The sequence below is a fragment of the Bison bison genome, unplaced genomic scaffold (assembly GCF_000754665.1).
Source record: "Bison bison bison isolate TAMUID 2011002044 unplaced genomic scaffold, Bison_UMD1.0 scf7180017864500, whole genome shotgun sequence".
NCBI classification, from domain to species: domain Eukaryota; kingdom Metazoa; phylum Chordata; class Mammalia; order Artiodactyla; family Bovidae; genus Bison; species Bison bison.
The window spans coordinates 3,114,925-3,127,720 of NW_011495059.1; the positions used below are offsets into that span (position 1 = coordinate 3,114,925).

At 39.2% G+C, this 12,796-nt stretch overlaps 1 protein-coding gene across 1 annotated transcript in view; it reads right to left on the bottom strand.

The window, feature by feature from the left end:
* Window positions 1-12,796, bottom strand: part of TOP1 (topoisomerase (DNA) I) — a 97,152-nt gene that overhangs the window by 32,057 nt on the left and 52,299 nt on the right. Inside the window, exons 4-8 of the mRNA XM_010829146.1 lie at window positions 11,709-11,832; window positions 10,599-10,654; window positions 8,116-8,211; window positions 7,095-7,170; window positions 3,712-3,824 (exon numbers count right to left, since the gene is read on the bottom strand). Of these exons, the coding sequence (XP_010827448.1) occupies window positions 3,712-3,824; window positions 7,095-7,170; window positions 8,116-8,211; window positions 10,599-10,654; window positions 11,709-11,832 (465 nt within the window). The remainder of the gene's footprint in view (window positions 1-3,711; window positions 3,825-7,094; window positions 7,171-8,115; window positions 8,212-10,598; window positions 10,655-11,708; window positions 11,833-12,796) is intronic.

Genomic DNA, 12,796 nt, shown 5'->3' on the forward strand with positions numbered 1-12,796 from the left:
AAAAAAGTTGGCTTAAAGCTCAACATTCAGAAAACAAAAGATCATGGCATCTGGTCCCATCACTTTCATGGGAAATAGATGGGGAAACAGTGGAAATAGTGTCAGACTTTATTTTTCTGGGCTCCAAAATCACTGCAGATAGTGATTGCAGCCATGAAATTAAAAGATGCTTACTCCTTGGAATGGAAGTTATGACCAACCTAGATAGCATATTAAAAAGTAAAGATATTACTTTGCCAACAAAGGTCCATCTAGTCAAGGCTATGATTTTTCCAGTGGTCATGTATGGATGTGAGAGTTGGACTGTGAAGAAAGCTGAGTGCTGAAGAATTGATGCTTTTGAACTGTGGTGCTGGAGAAGACTCTTGAGAGTCCCTTGGACTGCAAGGAGATTCAACCAGTCCATCCTAATGGAGACCAGTCCTGGGTGTTCATTGGAAGGACTGATGCTGAAGCTGAAACTCTAATACTTTGGCCACCTCATGCGAAGAGCTGACTCATTGGAAAAGACCTTGATGTGGAGAGGGATTAGGGGCAAGAGCAGAAGGGGACGGCAGAAGATGTGATGGCTGGATGGCATCACCGACTCGATGCACATGAGTTTGGGTGAACTCCAGGAGTTGGTGATGGACAGGGAGGCCTGGTGTGCTGCGATTCATGGGGTGGCAGAGTTGAACATGACTGAGCAACTGAACTGAGCTGAACTGAACTGATGGCTGATTCATGTTTGACAGAAAACAACAAAATTCTATAAAGCAATTATCCTTCAATTAAAAAAATGAATTAAAAAAAAAAAAAAAGGAACTCATTTTACTGTGTTCGAATAAGGTGGATGAACCTAGAGCCTATTATGCAGAGTGAAGTAAGTCAGAAAGAGATAGACAAATATAATTTACTAACACATATGTATGGAATCTAGAAAGATGGTGTTGCTAAACTTATCTGCAGGGCAACAACTGATACACAGACGTAGAGAAGAGACTTCTGGACACAGCAGGGTAAGGAGAGGGTGGAACGAATTGAGAGAGTAGCATTGAAACATATACACTGCCATATATAAAATGAGATAGCCAGTGGAAATTTGCTGTATGACACAGGGAGCTCAAATATGGTGCTGGAGGGGGAGGGAGGTCCCAGGAAGGAGGGGATGTGTGCATACCCATGGCTGATTCATGTTGATATATGGCAGAAGGCAACACAATACTGTAAAGCAATTATCCTCCAATTAAAAATAAATTCTGAAAAAAAAATGGGGGGCTGGGTTTAAGAAGTTTTTATGATTGAGCCTCAGCATACTGCCACCACCTGTACCGCTGTTTCTAGAGAAGAAACATGACGCAGTGAAGAAACCCACAGGGATCCTGACCATTTTCCCATCCCCACATCACCTAGGAGAGGGGGGAAAAGGCTCACAGTTGGCTTGTGTGTGGCAGGATGAACAAGTCTTCTTTGCCCTGAAGCAAAAGATCTGTACATTTGCCAAACTGGTAAACAGTGTAACTGTTTTAGTGAGACAGCAAAAGGAATAGTAAAAATGAGAGCATCTGCCATTTAAGCTCCCTGACTAGGCTGTCGGGACAGTCACTGAGGACTGGACCACTGACTTCAGAGCCTAAGAAGCAAGCCTACAGTGGCAGCAAGAAAGCACAAGCAATCAGTAAGAGGCCAGTCATTCCTGTTCTCCACCTTTAAAACTTATAGTGGTACATTCAAGCACTGTGCCTAAGAATGTGCACAATTTTACAACCAAACTTGAGAAACATGCACTGGAGATTGTAGCAAAGACTGCTCAGCCCCAGACCTACCGTCTTCAGTGATTCCACTTAAACCAAAACAAGAATAAAAACCATAGGTCACAGTCTCTCAAAATTAACATGTGTTAACAGTGATAAGAAATTCAACCACAGAGCCAAAATTAGGCTATTAGATCCTTCAAGGATACTTACTTTCACACACACAAGGCTGGACCAGAACAAAAGTATATCTGCCTCCAGGCCCAAAAAGAGCCAGGGCTCCAAAGGAAGGGGGAGAGAGCACGTGATGACAAAGAAATGAAATCGTTCACTCAACAAACTTACCGAGCACCCAACCACAGAACCCAGAAAGATATAACAGATGACGAGTTACTAACTCACCACTCCCAGTAACAGCTCCTGACTTATATAATCACTTCATCTCATCTTAAAAACAGTTTTTTTATTAGAGGTCATAAAAACCTTTTAATATCCTATCACTAAAAACTTTTGACTAGTTTCAAAGGAAAAAGAAATAAAAATGAGAAAAATGAAAACACACGTTCTTTAGTTTTCTGACCCCAGGGAAGCCCAAATTGCCTTTGCTCTGTATTTTTCCTTTTCTGCACTTCATTTCACCATGTATGTCCACACCAACAATGCTGATCATACAGCTGTGCTGAAGCTTTCTGTCACTGCGGCTCTGCTCCTCTCAGCCACCTCCCTGGTCATGGATGTTTCCTCATTCCTCAGAGGTACTGGCAAGATCACTGCTCTCTATTACAAAAGCCACAGAGTAAGTGCATACCAGTGGGTCTGGAACTCTACATACCAAACTACAAACAGTGGTTCCCTCAAAGCTAGAAAAGAAAAATGGGACTGGGAGAAAGAAGGAAAGGGAACTGTCATTTTTTCTTAACTCGTATACCTCTGAATCATTGGAATTTTTTCAGCATAAATACAAATCATGTATAACATAGATGCGGTAGCTAAAATTTTAAGAAAAGCAAGTATTAAAAATACAAATTTATTTCAAAAATCTAAACACCTAGAAGTAATCTGTTACTGCTAAACTGTCCTCGATTGAAGACAGTCTTCACTGTCTGAATCATTTCCCATACTGAAGAATGTCTGTTTTCACATATTTTGATACTTATTAATTGTTCCTAATCTGAGAGACGTTAAAGATAAGGATGTATTATTTATTATTTTTCTTTGCATCTTTCTTTGCTACTTGTGAGGCTGATCATATTTTAAGATGCTTGCTAATCATGTATATTCTTTAATGAACTGCCTTTTCCTTATTTTTCTATCAGACTGTTCCTTTCACTACTTGTTTTAAAAGACAGAGTAAACTATAGAAACCCTATGTGTGTATGGAAACATGCATATGAATAAAGCTGCATTTAAAATGAGAGGAAAAAGATGGATTATTCTATAAGCCACATTGGGGAAATTGCCTAATTTGTTAAAAAAAAAAACACCTCCACAAGAAAAGCCGGGTGGATATTTTTATAATTGTAGAATAATAAAGACCTTTTGAAACAAGACATAAGGAAACAGAGCCATAAGGAAAATATTTGTAAATCTGATAAATCAAAATTCAAATCTTCTATATGGCAAATACACTCATATCATTAAAAAAAAAAAGAAGAAGAAGAAAGAAAAGAAAACAACCCTAAGGGAAAATGTTTGCAATACAATGGGCTAGGGTTCCTAACACGAAAAAATAGCTCTTCTACAGCTCACTCTGTTCAATAGAGTGGGACCCAGTTTTGAGATCCAATAGGGAAAGAGCTCGTTAATGGTCTCACCAGGACTTGCAAGACTTATTTCAGAATGTTAGCCCACAGAGATTCGTTCAAGTACTTCCCTCCTCCCCAAAATATCAGGCTATTAACTTTACTAACTCAACATTCTTATTTCATTAGGTTGTAGAATCAAAGAGCTACCATTTTAACCAGGGCTGAGATATTACCATTTCCATTTCTGCTCCTCTTCCTTCTTCGGCTTCTTTTTCTTGCTATCTGGCTCAGGAACTTTTTTATCTTTATCTTTATCCTTATTCTTGGGTTTTTTCAATTTACCATCCTACAAAGAAACATGGTGAGAAAGCACTTAACTAAGGACTAATCACACTTCTCAAAGTAGTTCTGGGGGTCCATTAGGAAGAAAAACTGGAATCATGGAATATTAAAACTGGAGAGGTTCTTAAGTCTAATACTTAATGAGGTAAATGAATAAAATTTTACTGGTACTTTTTTCTAAAGCAGTATTTCCTAAAACTTCCAGACATGTGATTATCTGAGGAAGCAGTTAAAAACACTCATTCTGCAAGGGAAGAGCCTGGGAAACTGTTGTTGTTGTTTTAGCCTCATTGGAGTTTGGAACAGCACTGCTACAGGGAGAATAAGCCCAGTGTACTATCCTCACTTAATTTTAAAAGCTACGCATCTTTAAACCTCTTGTAATACCATCAAATAATGGGCAAGGCGAGTTTTTATGTATTAAATACACAATTTGGAAGGAAATTTCTGACCAAGTCTGGGGCGGGGGGAGTACTTTATTAATGCCGCTTGCAAACACAAAATCGGGAAGTAGTAAGCAAGTACTTGGGAAGTACTACAACAATGACCGATTCCTACCATACTACTTCTTTGAACTGTAACCTGAGATGAGCTGTTACAGTGGCACAGAAAAAGAACAAACATGCACCAATATAAAAATGTCAACACACACACAGACCAAAATGAGCTATTTACCAGGTGAGGGGGTCCTGCTTACAGAATCTGAACTCTGCTGAAGAATATTTTCCTTTGTCCTAACTATTCAATATAATTTAAGCTTTTATTCAGCAAGATTTATATAGTTTTGAAAGGTGGTTTGAGTCATCTTAAAATCAGTTACAGAATGGCAGAACCTGAAAGAACTTTGTAGACAGTTTGGTTTGACCTCTTCCAGTTATAGTCAAGGAAACTCTGAGACAGAGGTTTTGTCACTTGGTCATGGTCAAAAAGCTGCTATTGACCATGATGAGAGCCCAAGTTTACCAGAAAAATAACAGAATGTGACTCATGGGAATGACTGAAATATATAAACATTCTAGGAATATGTGGTAGGATGGCAATCAAGATAAATTCAGGGAAAGAAAATGACCTTTGGTGTAGAAAGAAGGGGAAAGACTACAGTACTACACATATTTTAAAACAGATTTAGAGAATATAAATGTGTAAGTATGTCTGGGAGGAGAAAATACTAGAGGATCGCATGAATTCAGATAATGTTTGGTGTTTAGGCTGAAACACCCCACAGGAAAAGGGTAATGCTTTTCAGTTAAGACAGTCTGTCAACAGCTTCTGAACAGGCATTCAGGTGGTTCCATCAGGAAACTACTGGCTCCGTCGTATGTTCTCAAGCCTCAAAATCAGATTATCAGTCACTAAGAGACTACAGAACAATTCCCAGAAATGAAAAATTCCATGGCCAGCAGAGAGGCTTAATGACTTCTCTTGCCATCTGTGGTCCCTACCACAGTAAGACTGGGTCTTGATTCAGTCTTTCAGCCTGCTTTTTTTCCTGCCCCTATAGGGAGATGTTTGCTAAGACAATTAAATAAATGAAGTCAACCATTCTTTTCCCAGATGGTTTTAACAGTTATTACCAATCTCTTCAAAATGCAGAGAAAGGTATTATTATATAAACGTAACCTAAGCATACAGGCAATAGAGAACACATAGAAAGCTGAAGTTTTAGTGAATTTCTCATTGACTAGTCTGTACTGACAGTCTACATGAGAGTGGAGTGACTACTATACTCACTACTCAACATTTCATGCTCAGTTCCTTGAGGTGTCTCTCATAAACCTGAACTTGTGCCAAGAGCAGGTTAGTTGTCAGAAAAACTACAATTGCCTAAATCCAGGCCCTGATCTCTCACCTACTCATTCCTGTTTCATATGATTTCATTAGACACTCCTCCTCTCTCCTTGTGAAATTAAAGGGTCAGCAAAGTCCCACAGGAAAGAGGACTTGGCATCTTGCGTGTGGGCTTTAGAATCAACCCATGTGGGATCAAATTCCAGTTTTACCACTTAGTACCTGTGGGGGCTCAGGCAAAAGATTTCACCTCGCCATACCTCAGTTTCTGCATGTGCAAAATGGAAATAATAATAACAATACTTCCTCTAAGGGCTGTTGTAAGGATTAAATGAAATGACAGCTATAAAGCATGAAGAACAGTGCCTGGCACAATGTAGGCACATTTAATTTGATTGGCAGGGGGTGGGGTGTGTGCACTGCTCACAGAATCTCAGTTCTCTGATCAGGGATTGAACCCAGGTCATGGCAGTGAAAGTTCAGAATCCTAACCACGAGGCCACCAGGGAAGTCCCCTAATCTGAATTATCAATCCTGCTACTACTACAATATAGCTTACACTCTTAAGACTCACTGTCCCTTACGGTCACTATCTTTACTGACGATACTTCCACGTGGACTTTACATTTGTGAATCCATTTTGCCCAAGACAATGGCTAACCTCAAATAAAGGATGAAAGCTGAGAACTCACTCAACCACTTCTTCCCTTAGGAGTGCAAGATGAAGTCCCCTGTGAATTTCTGACATCTTTTTCTGAATTACTTGCCCACACTCTTCAGTACAAGTTATCGAAAGTGTCAAAAGAAGTAACCATATTACTATATGTTAAATCTACCATAAGCATCATATAAAATGCTTAGAAAAGTACTTGAAACTGAGATTTTAAGGAAGGCTATAAGGTAGGAAACAAAGAAAAGAGGAACACAGCACGTGTTACATAAAGCCCTGAAAATGGAAGAATCTAGTGTGAAAAAGAAACAAAGGAGGTCTGTGAGGCTGGAACAAGGTAAATTAAAGAGGCACAAGACCCAGGGAGCAGCTGTGGTCAAGACCTGGGATTTCAAGCTATGTCCAAGCAATACCCATTAAAAGACTAAATAGAGAGAGTTACCCAAAATGAGTGACGGGCAAGCTTTGCTAGATTAAAAAAAAAAAAAAAAAGCTAAAAAACATTCCTAGGGAAAACTCTTCCTGGTTTTAAGCCAAAATATGATTTCTTGCTAGTATTTCTTTCTGTATGTATGAAGATGGTGTAGTTTCTCTAAGAACATGTCAGGTGGCAGCACAGCTGTGAGTGGACACCCAGAAAGCTAATACCTTAAAACTAACAGTGCCAGAGCCACTGTAGCGCACATACATTTTCCCAGTGTTTCCTCTACAACAGAGCAGGAAACTCCTAAAAGCTATTTGCCTTTGAAAGTTATTTTATCAAAAAATTTCCTATTCCAAATTCAAGTCCCAATGGGCCTAAGTCTCTTTACTAACCTCTTCTTCCTCTAGTTTTCGTTTCTTCTCTTTCTTGATATCTTCTGTTTTAATTTTCTTAGGCTTATAATCAGCACTAGAAAGGGGAACATGAATATGCAGTTAACACAACTGTGACTCAGTACTTCTCACCAGTAGGATTAGGACCTCCAAACTCTTCTTGGCGGCCTCCAAGGCAGGCGTGGTTGCTATTATTCTTGGCTGGGCATTCTACAGTTAAGAACAGGAATGGAGAAAGTAAAGAAGGCCAGACGAAGGACCAATAGTTATAACCCTACGCAGAACAAAACAAATAGCTTCATAGTGCATGCAGGCCTGGAAGGGAGGTGGAGCAGAGGTGTAAGAACAGAAACAGACAGTGCTAGAAGGTGGGGATCTGGGAGGCAAACACACAGCGCGACAATGGCCACCACAATGCAATAACTGGACAGGGAAGGGGAAGAAAGAAATTCTTTATGGATTCTAAACACATACAAATGAGCTCAGTATTTCCCTCCTCCCCTTCCAACTACTTTCTACCATAAATCCTTTGTAGATTCCCAAAACATAATAAATTTCACAAGGCTGAAAATAATGAATAGGATTTAACCTCACTGACTGAACCTAAGAGGCACATATAAGCCTCAAAATACGTGTTTTAAGTAAGAGCAATTTTATTACTTCTATACATGGAAACTTCACTAAGAAGGTATTAACGGGCACAGATTCTAGGAAAAATTGCTTTAACAATGAAAACTTCTCTGTGGGAGATGATGACACACTTAAAATAACTTAATAATTTAAATATTCTTCATGAATTCTGGATTATTTTAAATTCCAACAATAAACATGCATTACCTTATTAATAAGAAAAAATGTAAATGTAAGAAAAGTATAAATACACATTCAAAGAGAAATCAGTCACCCAGCCTATTAATCACAAATTCCTAAAGAGTAAAACTCAATGCAGAAGGTTCTGTGTACTATTCTCTTAACAACTCCTTTTTGTTTTCAAAACTCAAAAGTAGTAAGAAATACTCACTCATCCTCATCCCGAGGTCTCTTTAATGGCTTTATATCCTCTTTAGGAGGAGCAAAATAGCCATCATCTTCAGGTTCATCTTTAATCCGTGGTGGACTGAAGAGAAAAAAAAACTGTTAGCCAGTGAGTGTTGGAAAATCCACATTACAAAAGTAATGCAAAGTTGGGAGAAGCAGCTTAACAGAAGGATAATGACATACATGTGTACATATTAAAAGGTTCTCCATGAGCACTTTTTTCTCATTTAATTCTAACCGAAACAGTGTCCTCATTTTACAGATGAAGAGGTAAGATCAAGGTCAGGAATCAGAGCCCCTCATTCTCAGTCAGTATTCTTTCCATGGCCTCTTGGTTGTCTTTGCCAAAACAATCCACATCTCAGTAGGAACAAACCTAAGCTGTTTCTTCCCCTTATTCGAGGGATCTACTGTGTATCTGACCCCACAAGCGATCTAAGTTGATTATTTTAGTGCTCCAAAGCTAAAAAATAGCTTTCGCCAAAAAAGGAATAAAAATATATTCCTCAAACTTGAGGCTAGTCATTCTAAGCCAAATCTATTCACTATTCAACTTCCTCCTTCGGTTTACTTTATACACAGAAGAGTACCTTGTCCTATTTTTGTTAGCATTTTGCCTTCTCAATATAAAAAGATGATTCTGTTAGATGACTATGTTGAACCAAAAAAGAGGAGAGAACAAGTTAAAAAACCAAAGGGGCCAGCCACCACCACATATTGTCAGAACCTCACTGCTCACAGCCAGAAGCATCCACAAGGCTAACTCACTCAGCACAAGAAATGGCCTCCAGACACAAAGAAAGTCACCCCATCTCTAAGGGGGCCAAAGGATAAGCATCCAGATTTAGTTGCCAAATAAAGTCAGCATATTCACAGGGTTTCAATGTTGTCCCTGCCCCTCCCTTCCCCACAAGCATACTGGATGCCCTTGCTTGCAAATGAACTTGAGTATTTAAAGAGATTAACTTTCCCTCCTTATTTATGCACACTCCCCAAAGGCCAACCTCTATAGCTGTTTCTCCCCTCCACAGAAACCACTGATACTGACCCAAGGGTTCAAAATCTCAAAAAGCTTTGCACCAGAAAGAAAGCAACGCTGCCATTTACCCAACTAGTTAAGTAAATGCTAGATCCTAGTACTATCATAAGTGAGGTTAAAAGCACATGGGAAGGCTTACTAGGACTGAAAAAAAAAATTTAAAAACCCTAGAAAACTGTTCCAATTCAGTGAGGCATGTGGATTCTCTACCAAGACAAAGATGCAAGGTGGCGAGCAGACCAGCAAAGCGAACACAGCAACCATGGCCTCAAAGGGTGTGCTTCTGGATCATCTAACCCAGAAAGTCTGAAATCAAACCCAGGACTCCACACCAAGTCCAGAGAGTCTAATCATATCTTAGTTTAATAAAAGTCCAAAGCCATCTCCTGGCAGAAAATAGTTGCCCTGTGTTCAGTCACTGTTATCTAAGGAATCAGAATGCCTAGCTTACAGCTCTAATGCTTCTTGAATTTTATTATTCTGCATTCCTGCAACAGTTACAGAACATGCCTGGAGAGGGCACTTGCTTCTCCTAGGGTAAGGAACCCAGAGTACATGGCATAAATTTCAAAATTGTTCTCAAATGAAACTGAAAGTTCAAAATTTCAAGAAAGCAAAACTCTCAAAACATTTTGCCCTGGATAATAAGGCAAACACTCCCAACAACTCCTGGTAAATCCATTCTGCCATTCAGTGGAGCAGATTAGAATATGTTAGTTATTTTTTTTGAAACTAGAGGAAACATTTGGACTTATTTTAGGGTGCTGCAGTTGATGAGGAAAACAGAATCTAAACGGCCCCACAAAGGAAAGGAAAAGTGACCTCTGCATTGTGGTGACCTCTCTGAAAAAGTGACCCCTCCTTCTGGAAAAGAGATTAAATACTTCTGCTCCTGTAAAATCTACAACTGTCCCTAAAATGCAGGTCAAATCAGTTTCTATATATGAGCTACCAAGGAATACTATCAAGGAATTCACAGTAGGGTTTTTTTAGGAAACTCCAAAATTACTATTGACTAAGAACAGACTTTCTTTTAGGGGTGATGAACATGTTTTGAAATTAGATAGAGGGTAGTGGGGGAGGCTATATAACCTTGTGAAAAACTAAAAACCAATAAACTGTACACTTTAAAGGGGTGTATTTTATGGAAGTGTAAATTATATCTCAATTAAAAAAAAAAAATTTCTTCCTGCCAACCTTCTCCACTCAAAATAGCCTTCTATAAAATGTGCTGGTCGGTCTTACTAAATGGCACTCTAGAAATGCTCTCATTGGCTAAGACCAAGTCCTTTCACTGCCAACTTCCTTGAAAACCTGGAGATGGCCAGGTCAGTGCATTTTAGGTGAGCTCAAACAACACTGCAACATGGGCAGCTGGCCTGCTGGACACACACGGAGAAAGAGAAGCCAAGACAGCAGAGTCTTACCTAGAAAAGCCATTTTCCTTCTCCTTTTTTATTTTTGCATCCCCAGAAGCTTTAATCTGAAAGGTAAAACAGCAGTAACTGATTAGTACCTTAAAAGGACTAAAGCTGAAGAAGTCTCTACCTTACTTGAGATGATTTGGCCTCTACTCTAGGAAATCTTGATCCTAGACTGACTCTTATTAGCAAAATTGAACAGGTGAACCAAAGGTCTTGACACTTTTCTAAGACTCCTTTTTTACAGTTCTTTACTGGGAAGTGTTTCCCTTCAAAATGGTGGCTTTTTACCTTTAAATAAGGGTAGGTCCCCTCCCTCAATAAATACACTCCACTTCTCAAAGATTTGCCCTTGGCAGTGCAGACAGGAAATAAAAAAACAAACCCAAACGAAAAAGAATACTTTATTTCCCATCTTCACTGACTTAGGCAAAGTATATTCATGTTTGCCCTCCTTCAACTTTTCAGACAAAAATATACACATAGACACACGCATAGGGAACCTATGGAAGAATACCAAAAAAAAAGTACAGTGGCTGCCTCCACAAAGGGAAAGACGGAGGACAGTGAGTTGAGGGTTAAAGGGAGATTATTTTTCACTACTGTTCCCTATTCTATATTGTGTGAATTTACCAAGTCCATCCAGCATTACTTTCTGAGAAACGAATAAACTTTTTTAAAAAGGCCAGGCACAGTACTACTACTCGTTCACGGCCAGATGAGCTTATTTTGAGAAGGCTTGTGCTGGTTATACTGGAACCAAAAGGCACAAAGAGCACCAGTGTCACTAAATTGTCACTCAGGAAGAAGTTTCATTCAACAGAAGACCAATGTGGTATTAAGCCTTCTCTCAAAAACAAAACTAATTTTCCCCATGAAAGAAAACTGACTTTTGCAGAAATCCTACATCCCTTAATTTACCATACAAAGTAAGGTAATGACATGGGTAGATTTGGTACATGAAATACAGTGGTAAAGTTTGGTTTTCATAATTTAAAAAAAAAGGTCAGAGGATCTTACTACTCAATGAAGGTACTTTCATTACTTGCTTTCAAAGGTAAACAAAATGAAAAACACACCCCACACCTCTTCCTTCTCCACTAGCATGTTCTGTACCTTCTCTTCCTTTCGTTTTTCCTTGTCTCTGTCTTTGTGTTTGTCTTTATGCTTCTCTGAACTTCCATCTTTGTGTTTGGTCTTCTCCTTCTCTTTGTGTTTCTTTTCAGAATCTTTATGTTCACTGTGAAAATAAGACACAAACAGTAAGCCCAGAGTAGGGACCACAGGATTCATTTCACAAGATTAACTCACAAGATACCCTGAGATAACATGAACCATGGAAACTCACAATGCTTTAAATAACCAGTCCTGACAGAAAGTTCAAGTAGAAGCTCTTCACTACATCAGACTTTATCTTGCTTAATGTCTTAAGTTTTTCAAAGAGCAAAGGAATCAAAGGGAGAAACACAGTTATTCTAAACGTATCAGGACATTTTTTTTTTTAAGTGTTGATGATACAGCAAATCCATAGTATTTCCACAACATTCTACCAGCAAAAAACTGTATTGAAAGCTCCAACTTGAGCACTCACATCTGATATAAGGAGGTAAGAACAGCTCACCAAAAATCATTTAGTGGCTCAGTGCCAGACTGGAGACATACCACAAATGTAGCCATGCCTAGGCAGCCTAACACGCTCCATGTTTCCTGCCAGCTGAAGAAAAGCTAGTTACTTCTACAAGGGGCTTATAAATCCTGCTTGGTCCTTTCCTCACAATAAGAAAAGCCCTATCTCAAAGCAAGGGGATGCTTTGAGGGCCTGCTTTTCAAAGCCTTGCTTTTAAAGGCGTTCGACCCAGATAATCGCGATGGTATGATCACTCACCTAGAGCCAGACATCCTGGAATGTGAAGTCAAGTGGCCTTAGAAAGCATCACTACAAACAAAGCTAGTGAAGGTGATGGAATTCCAGTTGAACTATTTCAAATCCTGAAAGATGATGCTGTCAAAGTGCTGCACTCAATATGCCAGCAAATTTGGAAAACTCAGCAGTGGCCACAGGACTGGAAAAAGGTCAGTTTTCATTCCAATCCCAAAGAAAGGCAATGCCAAAGAACGCTCAAACTACCGCACAATTGCACTCATCTCACACGCTAGTAAAGTAATGCTCAAAATTCTCCAAGCCAGGCTTCAGCAATACGTCT